Below are 18,990 nucleotides of genomic sequence, written 5' to 3'. Positions count from 1 at the left end.
TATAGACACACATGTGTGTGTGTGTGTGTGTGTGTGTGTGTGTGTGTATATATATATATATATTTTTTTTTTAAATAAAGTAAGGTCTACACCCAACATGGGGCTTGAACTCACCACCCCAGGATCCAGAGTTGCATGTTCCACCACTAAGCCAGCCACGTGCCCTGAGAGTTTGGATCCTGGCTCCACCACTTACAGCCATGGGACCTTAAGCCAGTCACTTAACTTCAGTTTCCTCCTCTGTGAAATGGGAATCATAATTCCTACTTCACAGGGTTGATGTGAAGGTTGAATCAAGTGTCTAGCCCACTGGTGCTTAATGGTCCCTTCTCAGCTTGGGAGTCCTCTCTGCCAGGAGTCCTAAGACCATTATTCACTTTGGAAACCAGTTTACCTTTCCCTGGGGAGTTTTTCTCAACCTGTATTAGCTCCTGCCCTGCCCTCTACCATGTGGTAGAGGGCCCTGAGGCAGGGCAGTACAGACCCTGGAAGCATACTGGGAAAAGGCTCCAAGTGAGAGAGGGCCATGGGGCTTGGAACTTTAGGGTGATCATTCTCTCATCCCTCCCTTTCCTCTCTTTCTCCCTAGGACTCTTGGAGACCCAGTGGGCAGGCCAGGAAGGGCGGGCACGGAGCCTCCCAGGCTGGGGCAGTGGGCATGGGCGGGGGCTGTGGCTGAAGACCTCCCCCGCCCACTGCAGACCCCAGGGGATTCAGCCTCCCTCAGCGCAGCTGCCATGGCCACCAATAAGGAACGACTCTTTGCAGCGGCTGGTGTCCTGGGGCCTGGATCTGGCTACCCAGGGGCTGGCTTCCCCTTTGCCTTCCCAGGGGCTCTCAGGGGGTCTCCACCTTTCGAGATGCTGAGTCCTAGCTTCCGGGGCCTGGGCCAGCCTGACCTCCCCAAGGAGATGGCCTCTCTGTGTGAGTCTCAGGGGCCTTGGGGGATGAGGGCAGGTGGCAGTAGGAAGACGTTTGGAGGGTGGGTGCTATAGAAAATTGGCACCCTAGTTAGCGAGACTGGCAGGGATGGGGGTTTGATCTAATGGAGTAGATGACAGGGGTGGCCATGACAGGAGGGGGTTTGGATGTGGAGCAAATGGCATTGTTTGCAAATGAGAGTTCTCTTGCCCAAGATGTCTAGAATGTTGGGGTCTACAATCGCCTCCTGAGTCAACCGGCAGTGGGAAACACTTTGCATGGGCAGCCAAGGCTGGGTCTGGTGAAGTCTGAGGCTTCTGCCTGCATGCAGTGGTGGGTACCAGGAAGCACCCTGGGAATGGAGGAGTCTGGAAGGCCAACCAGCTGACTGTGATAGAGAGGTGATATTGTTCTGAATTAGGGGCAGGCAGCACAAAAAGGAAATGAAATGGAGCCAGGTGACCAAAGATGTGTGGGGTCAGGAAAGTCTCTTGTTGGTGCTAGGGAGGGTGGAATCAGTTGCAAAGAAGGTGGCTCTTGCACCATAAGTAATCCAGGGAGGTGGAGGGGGTGTTTCCAGAAGCATCCTCTCCTCCAGCCATGTGTGTTCTGGATGCCTCCCCTCCCTCTAGGTCTGGCATGGTGCCCACGTGCTGCAGATCCCTACTTGTCCCTCAGGCCTGCCCTCTTTGGGTTAAGCTTTTGAGTGCTGACAGCAGACAAGCCTTAGGCCTCTCCTCTTCCCTCTGGATCTCCTTTCCTCCCACTTCGTAGTTGGTCTTCTTGACCAAGCCATTACAGGCGTGGGTGCCCATGAGCTGGAGGGCTGGACCGCTGGGTTCAGTGGGGTAAAGGGTGAACATGTGAGAAGCCCTCACCTGGAAACAAAGAGAGGTGATGGGAGGAGAGACACAGAGAAGGGCAGCTCCAGAGGCACAGAAACAGAGATGGAGAAAAAAAGACAAAAAGATAAAGACATCCTTTATAAGTTCCGCAAGCTCAGGGAGAGGGAGGTGGGAGAAAGGGGCCCTGCCTTCAGGAGGGGCAGTTGGAGGGTCGTGTGTATGTGCAAAGAAAGGGGTGACTAGATGGGGCTGGCAGCTTTAGTGGAAAGACTGTGCTCATCTGGAGAAGGCGTGTGTGTGTGTGTGTGTGTGTGTGTGTGTAGACCACATGCAGTTGTGTGTGCACAGCATGTCCCCGAGACTCTGCTCATATACAAAATTTCAGTGTGTGCAACAAAGAGTCAGTGTGAGGAGTGAGGCGGTATTTAATAGGGCTGCTGACGGTGTGTCTGGTGTTTGGTGAGACCTGCCAGTGGCATGTCTGTAGCCCAACAGGGGTTATTTGGGTGGCATGCAGGTGAACAGGAGAGCACAAAGCCCCCCTTTTTGGAAACCTCAGCTGGGCTTCCCCTACCTCATTTACACCCCATGAATCTGTCCCAGGGCCTGGGGAGGTAGGAAGAAACCATCCTCCCACATGAATGCACTTCTTGCAGAGAACCACACGACTCGGTCCCTTGGGACTTGAGTTTCTCAGGTTGTGGGAGAAGCCACTAAGGCAGAGGGAGGAAGGTGGGAAAGGAGAAAAAGAATGGTAGTGGGGGAATGCTGAGAGCCAGTGGCCAAGCCCCCAGGGAAGCTCTCCTTGGGCCCCTGTGCCCTGGACGCATGGAGATCAAGGTCAGGGATCAAAGTAAGGTCAAGACTGGGGAAGGGGTCACCCTGGGCTCTATCCCCCAAGGCTGCCCTGAAGGAGGGGGTGGGGGCCAAAAGGAGAAATCCAAGGGAGGAGCCAGAACCAAGGCAGGTAGCTGGGGAGGGTGCGGCTGGCAGCAGGAGACAGGCCCGGGCAGAGAGATGTTGGTGGGGTGGGGAGGAGGGGAAGGCTTGGGTCCAGACAGCCTGCACGAGAGTGGGGCATGCAGCACCCAGTGGTAAATGAGGAGGCAGAGGGGAGAGGAAGGGATCCTGGAGTCTGGGAGACCTCCCACAGTGGGAGAGAAGCTGAGGGGTGAAAAGGTCTAGTCTCTCATTTCTCTGACCTGCTGTCCCTTTTTTGCCTGGAGCCACCCAATGGAGGGGGATTGGAGGCCTAAGTCTGATGCCAAAGCCACACTCACCTTGAGTCTGTGTCTCTCTCTTAGTCTATGGGAGGGAGGGTGGTCCATGAGGGAACCTGCAACTTCTCCCTGAGGCTGCCTCCAGGATCCTACTGCTGGGTCCCTAGCACCTTGGAGACATCCACGTTGAGAAGGGAAATCTTGCCCCACCCCTTGGGGTTCTCCAGGGGCCTGAGTGGGTAAGGCAGGCATCTCAGAACCCTGTGGTGGAGGAGAGGAGGGGCGGCGGGAGGGGGGGCATGTGCTGCAGAGACAAGCACAGGCCTGTGTGCATGGGAGAGCAGAGGTGTGTATGTGTGTGCACGTGCGTGTGCTCACACGTGTGCATGAAACCCTGGGGTCCGTGTCTCTTTGTATCTCCATGCTTATGAACACTGATGTGTTCTGTTTGCTTTGACAAGACTACAGGGAACAGAGTGGGTCGGGAGGGACCCACTTCCCTCTTCCCCCTCTCGAGGAGATATCTGTGGTGGTGAGGACCTAGCCCTGTTTATCCTCTGAACTTGGTGACGGTGTCCCTGGGGCAAGGAGCCCAGGCGGCACCACACTAAGTCACATGGAGAAACTGAGGGCAGGCTGGCACAGGAAGAAAAAGAGTTCTACTTAAAAGCAACTGAAAAAGAGAGACTCAGAGACCTAAGCAAGGTGACGGAGCACTACACAGGCCAAAAGGCACAGACACAGAGAGAACCCAGACGCTGGGAGAGGCCAGCAGAACAAGCAGGCGGGTAAGGGTGGCAAGCAGGCGGCAGTGAGGCCTCCTCCAGGAAAAAACCCCAGCCGACTGCCTCCTTCCCTTCCCCTCCCCTCCCCGGTCTCCACCGCTCAGGCTCACTCGGGCTCCAACTCCAGGCCTACACAAACGGGGCTTTGATTGCAACAGGAAACCTCTCCGGCGGGGGGAGCTGGGCAAGCCGCCGCCGCTGGGGCCCAGGCTGCACCCCCCCTCTCCTGGCCCCCTACCCAGTCCCAGCCCCCATCCTGCCCAGCGCTCCTTACACCCCTGCTTTGGGCCCCGTCCCCCATTCACACCTCCCTTCTCTCTTCTGCTGCCCCCTCCTCCAGAGACCCCTCCCCACCGCCCTTCAGGTGGGACTCCTAAGTTAGGACTTACCCTTGGGGCGGGGCTTCTTGCTTTGAAATGCCCCCTCTTCACCTTTTTGAGGGAAGGTTTTGGAAGAAAAGGAGAATTTAGTGGGAGGAATTCAGAGCCAGTTATCCTCCAGCCCCATCCAGAAGGTGGCAGGAGGGGGGGAAAAGGAGGGGTGCATAAGGAGTTAGCTGTTCCTCCCTCCACAGTCCCTCGTTGGCCAAACTCATCCTTGCCAGGGTTGTAGAGGCTCTGAGGGGTGACCATACAAGACTCTCAGTGCTAATGGCCTTGTTAGTGGGGGAGGGGTATGCTTCTCTTTGCCTCCGGGGTCTTGACTTTGTGGGGCTCTAGCGGGGAGGGGTGCACTGTGATGGTGGGGATCATAGATGGGGACAGGGGTGAGTCAGGCAGCAACCCCCCCTCATACTCCCACCAGGCTGGTGGAGAACATCTGGTTCCCATGAAATGCTAGAAGGCTAATGGGTCTAATTGCTGCAATAAGGGCTGGGGGGACTTTGGGGATAAGAGGGGGCACTAGATCCCCCCCATCCTCTTACCTTCTCCTCAAGGCTGTACTAAGACTGCCTAGAATGGGGGGTTGGGGTTGACGGGAAGGGTGGGCCTGGCACTCTAATGCCTTGTCCCTTAAAGGCCCCCTCTCCCTGCAATGCCTGGGAAGCACCACAGATGGGGTGATGAGGAGTGGGGTGCATCTGGTGAAGAGAAAGCGGGGGCTATTGAGGACTCATGACTTCCTGGAGCCCTCCACCCCCCTCCTGTGCCCCACTCCCAACCCCCCTCCCTGTGGCCTGGCCACTTCTGGTTCTAATTACCAACCAGGCAGGCTTGACTTAATTGGGACCTTTCAGATTTGGGAGGAGAGGGGGGGTACTGACAGCCTGGAGTTGACTAATCAGGGCTCTTTCCCCCTGGTTGGGGGGTATTTCCCATTTTGTACCTAACTTTTTTTTTTTTTTTTTTTTACCACTGCCCAGATTCTGATTCAGAAATCTATCATCCCCCCCTTTTTTGGGGGTGGGGGAACTGGCTTCAGAAATGGGGTATTTCAGGTTGGGGGCAACAGCAGGGAGCTCACACTGGGTTGGAAAGAACACTGCAGTCCCGTTTCATCCCTACTTCGAGCCCCCCAATCAGGCCTGGCACCCCGCGCCGCCCCCCGCATCCACAAGCCTGGCCCTCCTTCCCAGCCCTGCCCCCCCCCCTCCCCGTACCCGGCCGCCACCCCGGCCCCTCCTCCGCGCCCGCCTTCCCTTCCCTGCCTACTCTGGCACCCCTTCCTGCTTTTTATTCTTCCAAACTGGCGCCCCACTCCTGCAGCACCCCCAGTGCGCCCCCCACCCGGTACAACAGATTCTTAGAAAAGCGCGCCCCGCCCTGGCCCAGCCACAGCCGCCAGGCGGGGGAAGGGGCCGGCCGGGCGCCTCTCCCGCTCCCCCGGCGCTCCCCGTGTGAGCCGCGCTGACAGAGCCGGCTGGGCCGGCCCGCCGGGCGGCCGGGCGGCCGGGCGGGCGGGGCGCGGGGGAGGGGGCGGTTTCCGGGAGTCGCCGCCGCTGGAGCTGTCCCGGGGCCAGGGTCCCCGATTCGGCCGGGCGGCTAGGGCAAACTCTTGACGTGGCCAACCCCCCGCCCCCCTCACCCCCTGCTCCGCCGGGCGAGGGCGCTCAGTGCCCGGAAGGGGCTACCGAGGGGACAGCGAGGCGGCCCTCTGAGATCTGAAGGGCACTCAGTGTGGCACTGAAGGGGAGAAGGGGCTGTTATTGCCAATAGGGGGGGATGTGTAATGGCTGTGAGAACAGTTGACGACCGGACCCGCAGTTACAGCCGAGAGGGGCCCTTGGCAGTTTGGGGCAACTGGCACGGTAGAAAGCCTGGGGGAGGGGAGTTGGCACTCAGCAGGGCAGCTTCGTCGGAGGCGCGGTTGGCACCGTAGGGGCAGTTTGGGGTGGGAGTTTTGTGCTCTGAAAGTGAAGTCAGTTTCGAGAAAGGGGCAGTGAGAGACGCGGTGGAGCGCCTGGGGAGCGTCGGTCGCGCGACGGGGCTACGGGGACTGGGGAGAGAGGCAGCCCGGGCCGCGGCGGAGGGAGGACAGCTCGGGCTAGGAGGAGTAGACTCCAGGCAGCGCAGGAGGGGGCGGGGGACTCCGCGGCGGCGCTGGCGACGGCCTGGGCGGGGTGGGGCGGGGCCGGGTCAGGAGGAGGTGAGCGCGCCCGGCCACCCGCCCCGAGGGGGGTTCCCGGAGAGTTCACGGCGGGAGCGCGCTCCGGCCCTTCGACCGGGGGTGGGGAGAACGGGAAGGAAGGAGGAGGCCGCGCGCGCCGAGCCGCAGGAATGTACGGTTCGGCCTCGAAGCGCGCGCGCGGAGGGAGAGGGAGGAGCCAGGCCTGGGAATGAGGGGGTGGAGGTAGTGCAGGTCCCCGGGCCCGGGAGAACTGCCCCGCGCTGGGAACCTGCATGTTCCCCTCTCCTCCGTCTTCCCTGACACCCCAGCCTGTAATGACTGGTGTGCAAAGAGTGTTGGGAGGGATAGGGGGAAAACTCAAAAGGAAATGCGTGTGCTTGGTTCCTCTATTCCTTCCCCCCATCCCGGACCAGGGCACGCGCCGAAGTGCAAATGCGTGCAAAGCCTCGGGGCTGTGGAGAGAGAATGCTTGCAAGCATTTTCCCGAGCCAGATGTGCTTGCACAAATATGTGCTTGCATAGATGTCTGTGTGCCTCTGTGATTTTATGTGCGTGCAGAAAAAATGCATGCGCACTATTGCATATTTGCAAATATGCGGCGCCTGCCTAGATAAATGCATGCACGGGTATGTGTCTAAGCAAGCGCGCGCGCCGGGTGCGAGTGTGTGTAAGTGTGCGCTCCACTCCCAGCTCAGCTCGTCTTAGTGCCCGGCCCCCTTCGCTCTCCAAGCCCCACCCCCCACCCCTCCGGGCTTCGCTTTTACAAAAGGTCTCCCCAGTGTTAGCCGCGGAGGCGCCCAGAGCGAGCCGGCCCGCGGCCGAAGCGGCGGCCCTGGCTTTGCGCCCCGCCCAGTCCCTTTCCCCTGCTGGGGATCCCCCTCTTCCCCGCCCACCCCTTACCCCCCATGCAGCCTGGCGCCCTATGCTAGCCCTCCCCCCCCCCCCCTCCAGGAGCGGGGCGCCGCCGGGGGAGGAGGGGGAATCGGCTGCGGGTCCTTGGTGTTCCTAGCACCCAGCTTCCCTCCAAGCCGGGTCGCGATGTACGACTGCATGGAAACATTTGCCCCGGGTCCGCGACGGCTGTACGGGGCGTCGGGGCCCGGGGCCGGCTTGCTGCGCAGAGCCACGGGCAGCTCCTGTTTCGCCGGATTTGAGTCTTTTGCCTGGCCGCAACCCGCCAGCCTGCAATGTAGGTACCAGAGCCCAGGGGTGGGGGGTGGGGTGCAGGAGAAGCAGCGGCTCACTCTTTCCGTGTGTAGAAGGTGGAACTGGGGTGCAAGCGGAGATTCTCACCCTCTCTATGTGAGGGGCGGGTGTGTACGAAAGAGAGGTACTGGCCCTTTAAACGTGGGACTTCAGCGACTCCTTTGGGTGTGTGCATTAGTGTTTGGAGTGTGTGTGGTTTTTATGGTGGGTGTTTAGGTAGGAGCTGTGGTTGATGCCACTCCAGAATTCCTGGGGATAGGGAGAAACCGAGGTGTTATTGGTAGCTTGTGCCCGCAGGTCCGTGGCCCCGGAGAGATACAGCACCCAGGGCCGTGGGTGGCATTAGTAGGGTCCATGTGGGAAGTTGAGAGCGTAAAAAATATTTGCAGAGCGTGTGAATCCCTGGAGTGTGCGGCGCCTGGCGTCGGCGGTGTGGGTGTGAGGGTAGGGGGTCTCTCCACGCAGTGTCGCCCTCCGACAGCGTTGGCAGGTCCTCCGCACGGCCCTATGTAGGGATGTTTGTGGCGTGAGGCCGGGAAGGCGGGTGCCCCTGCGTGGCTGCGGGGGCGGTTTTGGAAAGTGCTGCGTTCGAGAGTTCATCCTGTGTGTTCTTCGTGCGGGGTGCACCGGGTTGTGCACACAACCAGGAGAAGGCTCGGCTCTGGCGCCCCCTCCCCCATCTTAAAAAGCACTGTGTGGTAATGTGTATAGGATTGTATGCAGAGAGATGACTTTTTCCTAGGGCTCCAACACACACAACTTCAGTAGGAAGCGTAAAGTTTAAAGCAAAGCCTGTTTATGGTGGGGGGCGGTGGCCTGGAGGAGGCAGCGGCACGGAGAGTAAGACTACTGGGTCCCCAAATATCCATCTTCCCCTCTCTGTGAAATGGGAGATGCCAGGCCTGGGGCCCTGGAACCCCTTTCCAGAGCGGTAATAAAAAGCTGGGGACTGAGAGGCAGTAAAAATGAAGTCCAGATGAGAGGCGGCTTTGAAGCCTGGGCCGAAGTGCCTGGCGGGGGTGGGCGTAGGGAGGAGCCGAGAGGGGAGCCTGGAACACCCCCCAAATTTACCCCGGGCTGGGACCGCGCTGGTAGCCCGGTGCGGACGCCGGCGCGAGGGGCTTGGGGGCAGCTGGGAAGGGGCGGGTGGCGGGCGGGGCGGCGGGCGCTGGGGGAGTGCGCTCGCGGGGTCACCGAGCCCCCGCCAACGCGCCTCGCTGCTTGGCACTCGGCAGCGCTGTTTACGAGTTCGGCTTTTTTTTTTTTTTCTTTTTCTCTCCTTTCTTTTTTTCTTTTCTTCTTTTCTTTTTCTTTCTTTCTTTTTTTTCTTTTTCTTTTTCTTTTTTTTTTTTTTTGGTTCCAGGGCAGAGCTGCTCAGATTTAACAACTCCGAGACTGAAGGAGGGAGGTGGCAAACAGGAGACCGTACTTTGGGGTGGGGTGCGGCAAGAAGTAAAAGTGTGGCATTTATAGGGTGGAGAAAGCATGGAACTGTTCTTGCTTTGCACCAAATCCTGGTGAATTCTTAACCTTCCTTTCACTGTCCAATAGAAAGGGGAATTGGGGTATGTTGGGAGGGGTGCTGAGGTGGAGAGACTCCCAGGAGGGCTTTTTGTGGGGGCTGGGTAGGGATCCAGCCCTTTCCAGGAGCATGGCAGCCCCTCCCCCCCCCCCCCACTTGGCTGGCAGTATGGTTTTGCATTTCAATTTGGACCAATTAATTTGGCCTCTAGGGTCTCTGTGGGCTTCAGGCCTGCTCCACACACTTTTAGAAAGTAGTTGAGACCTGTGTCTAAAGCAGGGAAGGAAAGAGGTCCCTTGAGGGGAGGGCCACATGGTGTGTTTGCGGGTGTTTGGCGGTGTCCTGGTGCTGTGCTGGCAGGCCCGGGTGTTTGGTAGCTGAGCTGCTGTCTTGCAAATGGGAAGCTGGATGTTGGGGGGCAGCTTTATGATTTGTGCATTCACTTCCACAGTGTGGCTGGAGTGAGTGTGCCTTTACGCCCGCCTGTGTGCTCTTCGGTGCCAGGGGCCTGTTGGGATATAGGAAGCCATTGGTAGTATGTCTACTTTTGTGCCCTGACTGTTGTTGATGTGTGAGAGTGTCTCCAAGGAGGTGTGTATCAGATTGTGAGTCTGGGCTTCTCAGTCCTGCGCCTCGCAGCTGGGAGCGTTTACAGCCGGTTATAAAGAGTTTGTTTGAAGCTCCGCTCAGCCTGGCCAGGAATTTCCTCAATTTCAGCAATTTGGGCTTTAAAAGGAGAAAAACCCAGAGCCCACCCCCCTCCTCCCCAGCAGGGGCCCCTGCCTAGCCTGGGAGCAGCATCCCAATAGTGGGGTCTCAGCCCAGGGCTGAAGAAGGGAATCTGAGCAGGCTTGACCCAATTAGCCTTCTTGTGCCCTTCACCCTCAGATTGACCAGAGCCACTGAGGCGCACTCGAGGGTTCAGGGGGCCGAGTTGTGCCAGAAGGGTGCCCAGAAGGGGTGACAGTACCACTCAGACAGGAAAAGCTGTCCCCAGGCCTGTCTCCTTGCGGCCCCCAGTCTTTATAATTGCCTGGCACTGCCCTATGCCAGTCTGACCGCACCCAGGGCCCTTTCGCAAGAGAGGAAATGAGGCAGCGCTCTGCGGGCAGGGAGGGCGTCAGCGCCTGAGTGAGCACCACCCCACGCACTGGCCTGCGGGCAGCACGTGTGCCCTCCTAGGACTCCAGGAGGGGTCATGAAAGGCATTCCAGCCAGCCCCACGTCTCTCAGTGCCCCTCCTGGAGTCTCCCGCCCTGGGGCCTGAATAGACTCGAGGCACCTTCTTTCCTCCCCTCTTCTCTGCCCTTTTCCATTGGGGAATCTCACTCCAGCAGGATTCTTATGCTAATCGTGTCCGTGTGTGTTGGGGGGTGGGGAGGGCTTCCCCCCTGTGGGGTGGGTGGAGCTAGCCCGGAACCCCGGCATCCTGGGCATTCCTTCTGCCCTTCTGGCTGTATGGGGCGGACTTTTGACCAGGTGGGCTGCAGCGGGTTAGAAGGAAGAAGGTGCTCTTGAGGTGGGTGCGTGGGACTCTCCTTAGGGAGGGTCTTAGTGTTTTCTTGCGTTAACTTGGGCCCTCTAGGTTTGGGCAGCGGGTCCTACAGGTTGAATAATTTCTAGGTTTTTCTGCCTCTGAAGATGAACCACAGACCCCAACCTCCCCCCCCAACACCGAAAAAGGTTTACTGAGCAGCCTCCTGAACAGAGGGTGCCCACTCCCACCCCTTCTGTGTGGCGTGGGCCGAGGCCCCGTTTGAGCTGCGATTGGGTATTTGTGGGGAAAGTATAGGAGTGAAGACATAGGCTCAGAGAGGGTCCAGAGATAGCTCCCCTCCCCCTCCCCCAGGAGCCCTGTTTACCCACTGTCACCTGACTTTTCCCGCTTTGCTACACCCCCAACCGCTTCTCAACCTGAGGCTCTGAGCAAATACCTCAGTCTCTCCTTCCCCGACTTTTTGACTTCTCAGACTCCCTGCCTGGCCACTTAGGTCTAGTCAGAGAACCTGAGAGCCTGGGCTCCACCATCAATTGGCAGTGTGTCCCTGGGCTGGTCACTTCCCCCCCTTGGCCTCAGTTCCTTCAGGTGTAAAATCGGGCTGTTGCATATCTGCTAACCTACTTTTCTTGATACCTGTGTCCCCTTTGCTCCACTGCCTCAGTGGTTTCTGGGAAAAAGCACATTGGCCGTTATCTGGGGCGGGGGGGGGCGGTATGAGAGGGAGAAGTTGGAGGATTATTTACCCTGTACTACTTGAGAGAGAACAAGGTCCTCTTTGACCTCGGGGTACCTGGGGTACTGAGTCATTTATCCAGGCGCGAGCTACAGGTGGCTGGTGCTTGCCTACCCAGCCCCAAATCTATTGCCTCAGGAAGAGGAGGATGATGGGAAGTAGATAACCCAGCAAGGTGGACCGATGTGACAGAGAGTGACTGAAGGGTGCAGAGCCACAGCCCATAATCCCTCCACCTACCCACTTCACAGCTGGGGAGACTGAGGCCCAGAAGTTAACTTCCAAGATGGCCTTGGCCTGGAATTTGAGGAACCTCGCAGTGTCATGAGGGCTGGCAGTATCTGAGGGCTCGGGCTGGCACTGTTGTGCAGGGAGACGGCCAGACTGCGGCGGGAGGTGCACTGGTAGCCGTCGTTCGGGGCTTTCTGGAAGTGTTTACTATGGGGCCGTGCGTGGTTGTTGGGACTTTAAGCCGCTGTGGTGGTGATGATGGTGTTGTCATCTCTGAGCTGGAGGGACAAGTGGGAATGGGGTGTGCCTGTGTAGTGAGGATGCCGGGGAGATCTGAGGGGTCCTTTTCCCCCGACCCTCATGTCATTGCTTTCCCCCTCAGCGGTGGAGACGCAGAGCACTAGCTCAGAGGAGATGGTGCCCAGCTCGCCCTCGCCCCCTCCACCTCCTCGGGTCTACAAGCCGTGCTTCGTGTGCAATGACAAGTCCTCTGGCTACCACTATGGGGTCAGCTCCTGTGAAGGCTGCAAGGTGTGTGCATAGTGGGGGTGGGGCGCGCTGGGCCTCCGGGTCCAGACCAGAGGGGCAGGACGCTGTGCGTGGGTGGCCATTCCCGCGGAGTGGGGAGGAGCTGCTTTGCACACACGTGGCTCGCAGGCTGGGTCCAGCCTGGGGCGACCCGAAGGGCCTGTGAGAGAGGCTGGTACTCCCAGCATCCTGCTTCACTGCCCACCCCCCACCCCCAACTCCAGGGCTTCTTCCGCCGCAGCATCCAGAAGAACATGGTGTACACGTGTCACCGCGACAAAAACTGTATCATCAACAAGGTGACGCGGAATCGCTGCCAGTACTGCCGGCTACAGAAGTGCTTCGAAGTGGGCATGTCCAAAGAAGGTAGGTCCCTAGCGCTGGCCTGAGCAGGAGCCCTCCCACCCTCCCCTGTCATTGCTGCCCTCTTCCCACTGGCCACCCCCACTTCTCTGACCTCTGAGACCTGGCCTGCCCTGGGATGCTGCCTCCTCCCTGGCCAGTCCTGTTTGGTTAGTGCCATTCACCTAGGAGGCCCCACCCCTTGCCATTCTCCCCTCTCAGAGCTTAATCCTTCCTCAGAATGAGTGAGTGGGGGTTACCTACCGGCTCACTTTGCCCTGTTTTATGGGGAGGTTGTGGGGGGGGGGGGGCTTGCCAGTCCCCTCCCCTGCGCCATTGTGCTGCCAAGGCTATAAGTGGATATCCTGCCGCCCGCATATCCTGCCCCCCCTCCCTAGCTCCTGAGGGGTGACAGGAAGGGCAGGATGGAGCCGAATGGCTCTGGAAGGGAGCAGGGGCTGCAGGCCCTGGGTGGGGCTGGAGAGAGCCAGCCTGGGAATGGGAGCTAATGTAGGAGCTAGGGAAACTGAGGCAGTGGTTAGGGTCCTGGGGAATAGATGTTCATGATAAGGACTGAGCGCATGATATTAGGATGAGAGGGGATACCCAGAGGGAGGTTCTGAGGGTCCCGACCCTCCCATGCCTTTGCCCCCAAGCTGTGCGGAATGACCGGAATAAGAAGAAGAAAGAGGTGAAGGAAGAAGGGTCGCTTGACAGCTATGAGCTGAGCCCTCAGTTAGAAGAGCTCATCACCAAGGTCAGCAAAGCTCATCAGGAGACCTTCCCCTCACTCTGCCAGCTGGGCAAATATACCACGGTGAGTCCAGTGAGGTCAGGGGATTGTTCACTTTGGGGACTAGATACGGGTTGTATTGAGGCCATGGTCTGGTGCTGAGGGACAAGGAAAGGCAACAGAATGCAGAGGGGGGAGCTGGGGGTTTGGGTGGAAGGAAGATAGCCCCCAGGGCGGGGCTTAGCTTGCATTCCAACCTGCCCTCCCTGTAGAACTCCAGTGCAGACCACCGGGTGCAGCTGGATCTGGGGCTGTGGGACAAGTTCAGTGAGCTGGCCACCAAGTGCATCATCAAGATCGTGGAGTTTGCCAAGCGGCTGCCTGGCTTTACAGGGCTCAGCATTGCTGACCAGATCACTCTGCTCAAGGCTGCCTGCCTAGACATCCTGGTAAGTTAAGCCCTGTGGCATGTCTCCCACTAGGCCTGACCCTCATGTGAGGCCAAGGAGTTGGTTTACCACAAAGATTTCATTATCTCTCCTTCCCCCTCCATTCTGGGACTCCCCAGATCGCCTTTAAACCCAAGCTTTTTTTTTTTTTCATCTTAACTCCCCTCCCCAAGACCTGATCCTACGCTTCTGGATGCTCTGCCTCCTTCTGACTCCCCTTCCCTCCCCAGACTTCAGATTCTCCACCTCTGCCTTCCTCCCCATGCCTGCTGCAGGTTGCCCTCTTTCTGGACTTAACCTCCTCACCTTCCACGTACATCCCATTGCCTCTTCTCCCCACCGGACATGTGGTCCTCCCCAGAAACAGCACTAACCCTCCCCCTTGCCCACCTCCAGATGCTGCGGATCTGCACAAGGTACACCCCGGAGCAGGACACCATGACCTTCTCTGATGGGCTGACTCTGAACCGGACACAGATGCACAACGCCGGCTTTGGGCCCCTCACAGACCTCGTCTTTGCCTTTGCTGGGCAGCTCCTGCCACTGGAGATGGATGACACGGAGACAGGACTGCTCAGCGCCATCTGCCTCATCTGCGGAGGTGCAGGGGCGCCCCCTGGCGTTTGCTCAGACTCCTTTCCCACCACAGCCCACACCTGATCTCTGACCCGGCAGGAGACCTTGGTCCCTCTCCCTGGGATTGTTGCACCTGCCCCATCCACAGACTTCTCAGACCCAGGACAGGCCCTCTAGCACCTTGGAGCATAGAACAAAAAGGAGAGAGGAGCCAGAGAGAGCTGAGGAGGTCCCAGATACTGGTGCTGAGAGAGGGGTGTGGGCAGGAGTGATTTACCAGAGGGGAGAAGGTACAGGGCGTGGAGCAGGGGAAGTGGCCTGGGTAGGCCCAGGAACAATAAGGCAAAGGGCTGATAGGACAGAGTTTGGGGCTTGGAGTGCCATAGGTCAGGGACAGCTGGGGATCAGCCACTTGTCACTGTGTCCCCCATTTCTTTCTCTTTCACTGCACTGTGCTTGTTCCTGTAGACCGCATGGACCTGGAGGAACCTGAAAAAGTAGACAAGCTGCAGGAGCCACTGCTGGAAGCCCTGAGGCTCTATGCCCGCCGGCGGCGGCCCAGCCAGCCCTACATGTTCCCAAGGATGCTCATGAAGATCACTGACCTCCGGGGCATCAGCACCAAGGGTTAGTCATGAGGGAACCTCCCCTCTCTCTCCCTGGAGCTGTTGGTCTCCCAGCACAGGCAGGCAGACAAGCAGAGACAAGAACAGAGTGGGTGCGAACCGGGTGGCCTACGCTCTGGAATCCTAGCTCTGCCACGGGCTCGTGGGGAGACTCTGGGCAAATTCCTTTACTTTTGGTACCTTGTTTTCATGTTTGTAAACCGGGCTATACTTACATCTACCTCATAAGCTATCGAGAAGGCTAAACGAGTTAACACAACGGGCTTAGAACCGCCCTGAATTAACGATGCCATTCCCCAGTTGCAGTAGCTGCATTTCAAGTGCTCAGTGGCTAGTGATGACTGTACTGGACGAAGCAGATAATGCCATCATTGCAGAAAGTTCTGTTGGACATTGATGGTTCAGAAGGGTGCCTGGCAGATAGTAGGTGTTCAATAAATACTAGCTATTGTTACGAATGTGAGTAAGAACAGGCCTAGCAACAATTGGCGAGTCGTGGACATGGGAGGATGGAGTGCCTGGGGAGTGGAGGTGACAGTTGGACTCGGTGTGATCTTTGAGGAGATGGTCTGAAAAATGGGATGGCTTGAAAGAATGGCAACGGGCTTGGCAGAGAAGGCAGGTAGAAGCTGCAGGCAGAGGAGTGGCCCCCAGGAACTCTGCAGAAGGGAGAGGGTGAATCTGAGACAGACAAGTGGCAGGCTTGTGCTGGGAGCCCCTGGAAGGCCAAGAAAGGTTAGCGAGTTGGCCTCAAGGGGCATGGGCCTCTGTCCCCCTGAACCTTTGTTCCTCTGTTGCAGGAGCAGAAAGGGCCATTACCCTGAAGATGGAGATTCCAGGCCCGATGCCTCCCCTAATCCGAGAAATGCTGGAGAACCCTGAAATGTTTGAGGACGACTCCTCGCAGCCTGGTCCCCATCCCAAGGCCTCTAGCGAGGATGAGGTTCCCCGGGGTCAGGGCAAAGGGGCCTGCAGCCCCCAGCCTGACCAGGGCCCCTGACTTCCCCTGCCGTGGGGGTTGGGGCTCCAGGCAGCAGACTGACCATCTCCCAGACACCGCCAGTGACTGGGGGAGGACGAGCTCTGCCCTCTCTCCACCCCTTCCAGTGAGCTCCTTGTTTTTGCCAAAGTTTCCAGGGGTGCCTCTGTGTTCATCCCCTTCTTGTTCTAACTGGCTCCCTTTCCTGTCTCGGGGTCTGCCCTTCTCCCACCAGGAAAGAGGGCAGAGGGGTGAGCCTGGGTTTGGACTCTAAAATCTCAGCGCTGCCCCTCAGACACCAGGGTCCCAGGCTCCCCAGGGCAGGAGGAAGACCCTGCCAGTTCCAAAGCCCCTTTCTCTGCCAGGTGCTTAGGCCTCTGGGAGCAAACAGGAACACTAGAGACCAAAAAAGGGGCACAGGGGGAGGGCTGAGCCCACCCTCTTGCCCCTGCCCTTGGTGCCTCATGCTGCGTAATGCACCTGCCGGGCTCACACTGCCCTCTGTGCCCCATCCTCGTGCCAGGTCAGGTTGGGGCAGGCTGGGCCCTGCATTTCTGTGGAGGGCCAGAGGGTGAAAGGGACAGATGCACGTACATTCGGCACCTCTTTGCTTGGGCCCAGAGTTGACCTTGTGCCCTCCGTTATAAGCCCCTCCCCGAGCCCTGTCATGTGCCTTGGGCTTCCCCTGCCTCCCATCTCAGCCACCGGGGCAGGGATGCTCCTACACTACAGAGGGGCCAGGGGATCCCTCTCCCCCTAGTGCCTTACCCCCCTTGATCTCCAGAGCAGCTTGGCCCAGGGAGTGGGGGGTGGGCGCTGCTTAGCTGGTCCTTCCCTGACCCAGAGGAAACCTCTATTTATTTATTAGCTTTTGTTTACACCCTGGACTTGACCCCTTCCTCCAGGGGTCTTGGGAGGGGGAGCCCAGGGCCCCTGTGACCCCTCCCTTCTTCCTCCAATCCCCAGTTTGTATTTAGCTGCCAAATAAGATTCCCACTGGCTCCCCTTTTTCTCTGGGGGGTCAGGGTGCTGTTCCCTCCCCTCTGTTTACATCTCCCCTTCCCCGCTGTATCGCATATTGCTGAGTTTTCTATTTTTGCAAAATAAAGTGATGGAAACTCATGGCATGTGGCTCCCTCTGGGAAGTGGCAGGGGACATGACTAGCTGACCTGGAGAGGGACTGGGTGAGGAAGGTGAGCTCCCAATCTACCGGATTTTGCAGCTTTCTTAGGGAAACCAAGGAAATTGGATGAAATGTGCCTGGATGGCGGTGGTGGGAAAGTGGGGTAAAGGGAGCCCCCAGGAGCTTACCCCGGGAGGCGGGTGTCTGGGCCTTCCGCAGCCACCAGGTGTGTGTGTTCTTAGACTGGATGCGGTGGGCCTCTGGGGAGGTGTGAATGGGCCCGGAGGTCTTTTAAGTTGTCCCCACCCCCAGTTATGTGTATGTGCATATCTGCCCATCTCTGGGGAAGGGGTTCATGGAAGCTGCACTTGGTTCTCGTGAGGGTCTCTGGCCCCAGAAGAAAAGAACCGCAGCCTGCATCTAAGTTACAGTGTTTCTGTTTTACACCACCCCTCCCTTTACTTAATGAGCTCCCTGACTCTACGACCCCACTATCACCTTACACATTACTCCCGCTGCCCCTTCTGACCCCACCCCACCCCGTGACCTCATCCCCATGACCCCACTGTTACCCTCTGTACTAACATCCTTGCCCCTCCATGCCTCCCCTCTGCAACAGCTCCCATCCTCAGCCCGCTCAGGCCTTCCCACTGTGCCCCTGGACTCTCCCCCCTCCCTCTGTGACTCCCCCTCCACGCTGCCCTCCCCCCACCCTGGGGCCCACCTTCTTCCCTGGGACAGCACCCTGCCTACCTTGTACCTTGCCACCTTCAAGAATGACCTGTGCTTGTGGGAGAGAGAGGGGTTGAGGATGTGGGAGTAGGGGAGAGAGAAGATTGAGGAAAAGCAGAAGAAGAAAGTGAAAGAAGCTCTAGAGGAAACCACAGGGCCTGTGGGGAAGAAGGGGTCATCACCATGGTAACCCCTGGTTGTGGGGGAAGGGTATAAGGTCCGGTAGCCTGAGGCCAGCCGAAGAAGCCCACCTCCCCCCACCCCTGTCCCCAGTTGCTCCTTCCCGCGGCTACACTCCTAAGACCCACCTGATGCTCCCTGTGCACCCACTAAGAGATGGGCACCTGGCTCGGTGCCTCGCTTGTCAGTCCCTGCTGCCCAGAGTGCCCCTTCGGGCAGATAAGACAGACCTGTGACAGATCTCACATCCAGTTCCTTCTGAGTTCCCTGTGGTCAAGTGTGGGCCAGGGCCAGGTATTTTCCACACCCTCTTCTCCAGACAGGCTTCATCCTTGCCATTACCGCACTCTCTGCCTCCTCTACGCCTTTCCCAGCCGCCACTGCTGTCTCTGCGCAGTGGCCTCCCAGTCTCATTCTCTGAGCCCGGCCCTGTGTCTTTCTCCAAGTTCCCAGTGCCCCAACCTTGGATTTCTCAGCCTCTCCGCTTCTCACCGTGTTACTTCTCAGCCACTGAGTCTATTTTCAAGCCCTTAGGTTGTGCCAGGCTCTCTTGTAAGCAATTGGTAGGAGTCACCTCATTTGATTCCCGCAACAATCCTGAGTGCCACTTGACAGATGAGAAGAAGCCACAGGAAGGTTAGGCAACTACGTAAGTTCCCACCGCTGTAAGTGATAGAGCCAGGATTGGAGCTCAGGCAGTTTGGCTCCAGAGCCCATGGAGTTAAGCATCCACCATCATACAGTGGGCACTCGTTTTTCAAAATTAGAGCCTGTCGCCACTGATTTCCCCCTCATTCCAGGACTTACTACCTCCATATTTCTTCCTTGCTATCGTGTTCTTGTGTGAAGAAGTGGAAGGGTCCCATCGATTTGCCAGGCAGGCAGACCAGGGTTGAAAACCCAGACCAGCTAGTTATTACTATGTGGCCTTGGGCAAGGATTTTTATTTCTTACCTCTGAGCCTCAACGTCCACCTTTCCCTCTTAGCCTCTACATCTGTAAAATTTGACCCCGGGGGGACATTAACATATGGATATGTCATGAAGTTGTTGCAAGGATTAATGACAATATTGTGATATGGCCGGCATGTAGTAGGTGCTCAGTAGACAGACGAGCCTCCGTGCTTCCTTTCAGATCCCTGTATTGTCAACCCCCTTGGCCCAGTTCCACCCCTCTGGGCCCCACCTTC

The 18,990-nt window shown here is 58.1% G+C and overlaps 1 protein-coding gene across 2 annotated transcripts; it reads left to right on the top strand.

Moving 5' to 3' along the window:
* Positions 1–624: 624 nt before the first annotated feature.
* On the top strand, positions 625–17,179 carry RARG (retinoic acid receptor gamma). Of its 2 annotated transcripts, none has more exons than XM_049625572.1 (8): positions 625–924; positions 11,915–12,063; positions 12,285–12,426; positions 13,059–13,219; positions 13,408–13,584; positions 13,981–14,185; positions 14,629–14,787; positions 15,587–17,179. In XM_049625572.1, the coding sequence occupies exons 1-8, from the start codon at positions 738–740 to the stop codon at positions 15,784–15,786; spliced, it is 1,380 nt and encodes a 459-aa protein (XP_049481529.1). In that variant the 5' UTR covers positions 625–737; the 3' UTR covers positions 15,787–17,179. The 2 variants fall into 2 exon arrangements, with proteins under 2 accessions (XP_049481529.1, XP_049481528.1); XM_049625571.1 differs by lacking the exon at positions 625–924 and adding an exon at positions 7,222–7,528 and having other exon boundaries at positions 15,587–17,178.
* The last annotated feature ends 1,811 nt before the right edge of the window (positions 17,180–18,990 follow it).

The sequence above is a fragment of the Panthera uncia genome, chromosome B4 (assembly GCF_023721935.1).
Source record: "Panthera uncia isolate 11264 chromosome B4, Puncia_PCG_1.0, whole genome shotgun sequence".
NCBI lineage: Eukaryota > Metazoa > Chordata > Mammalia > Carnivora > Felidae > Panthera > Panthera uncia.
Note: the sequence above shows the minus strand (reverse complement) of the source record. Positions and strands in the feature narration are given on the sequence as shown.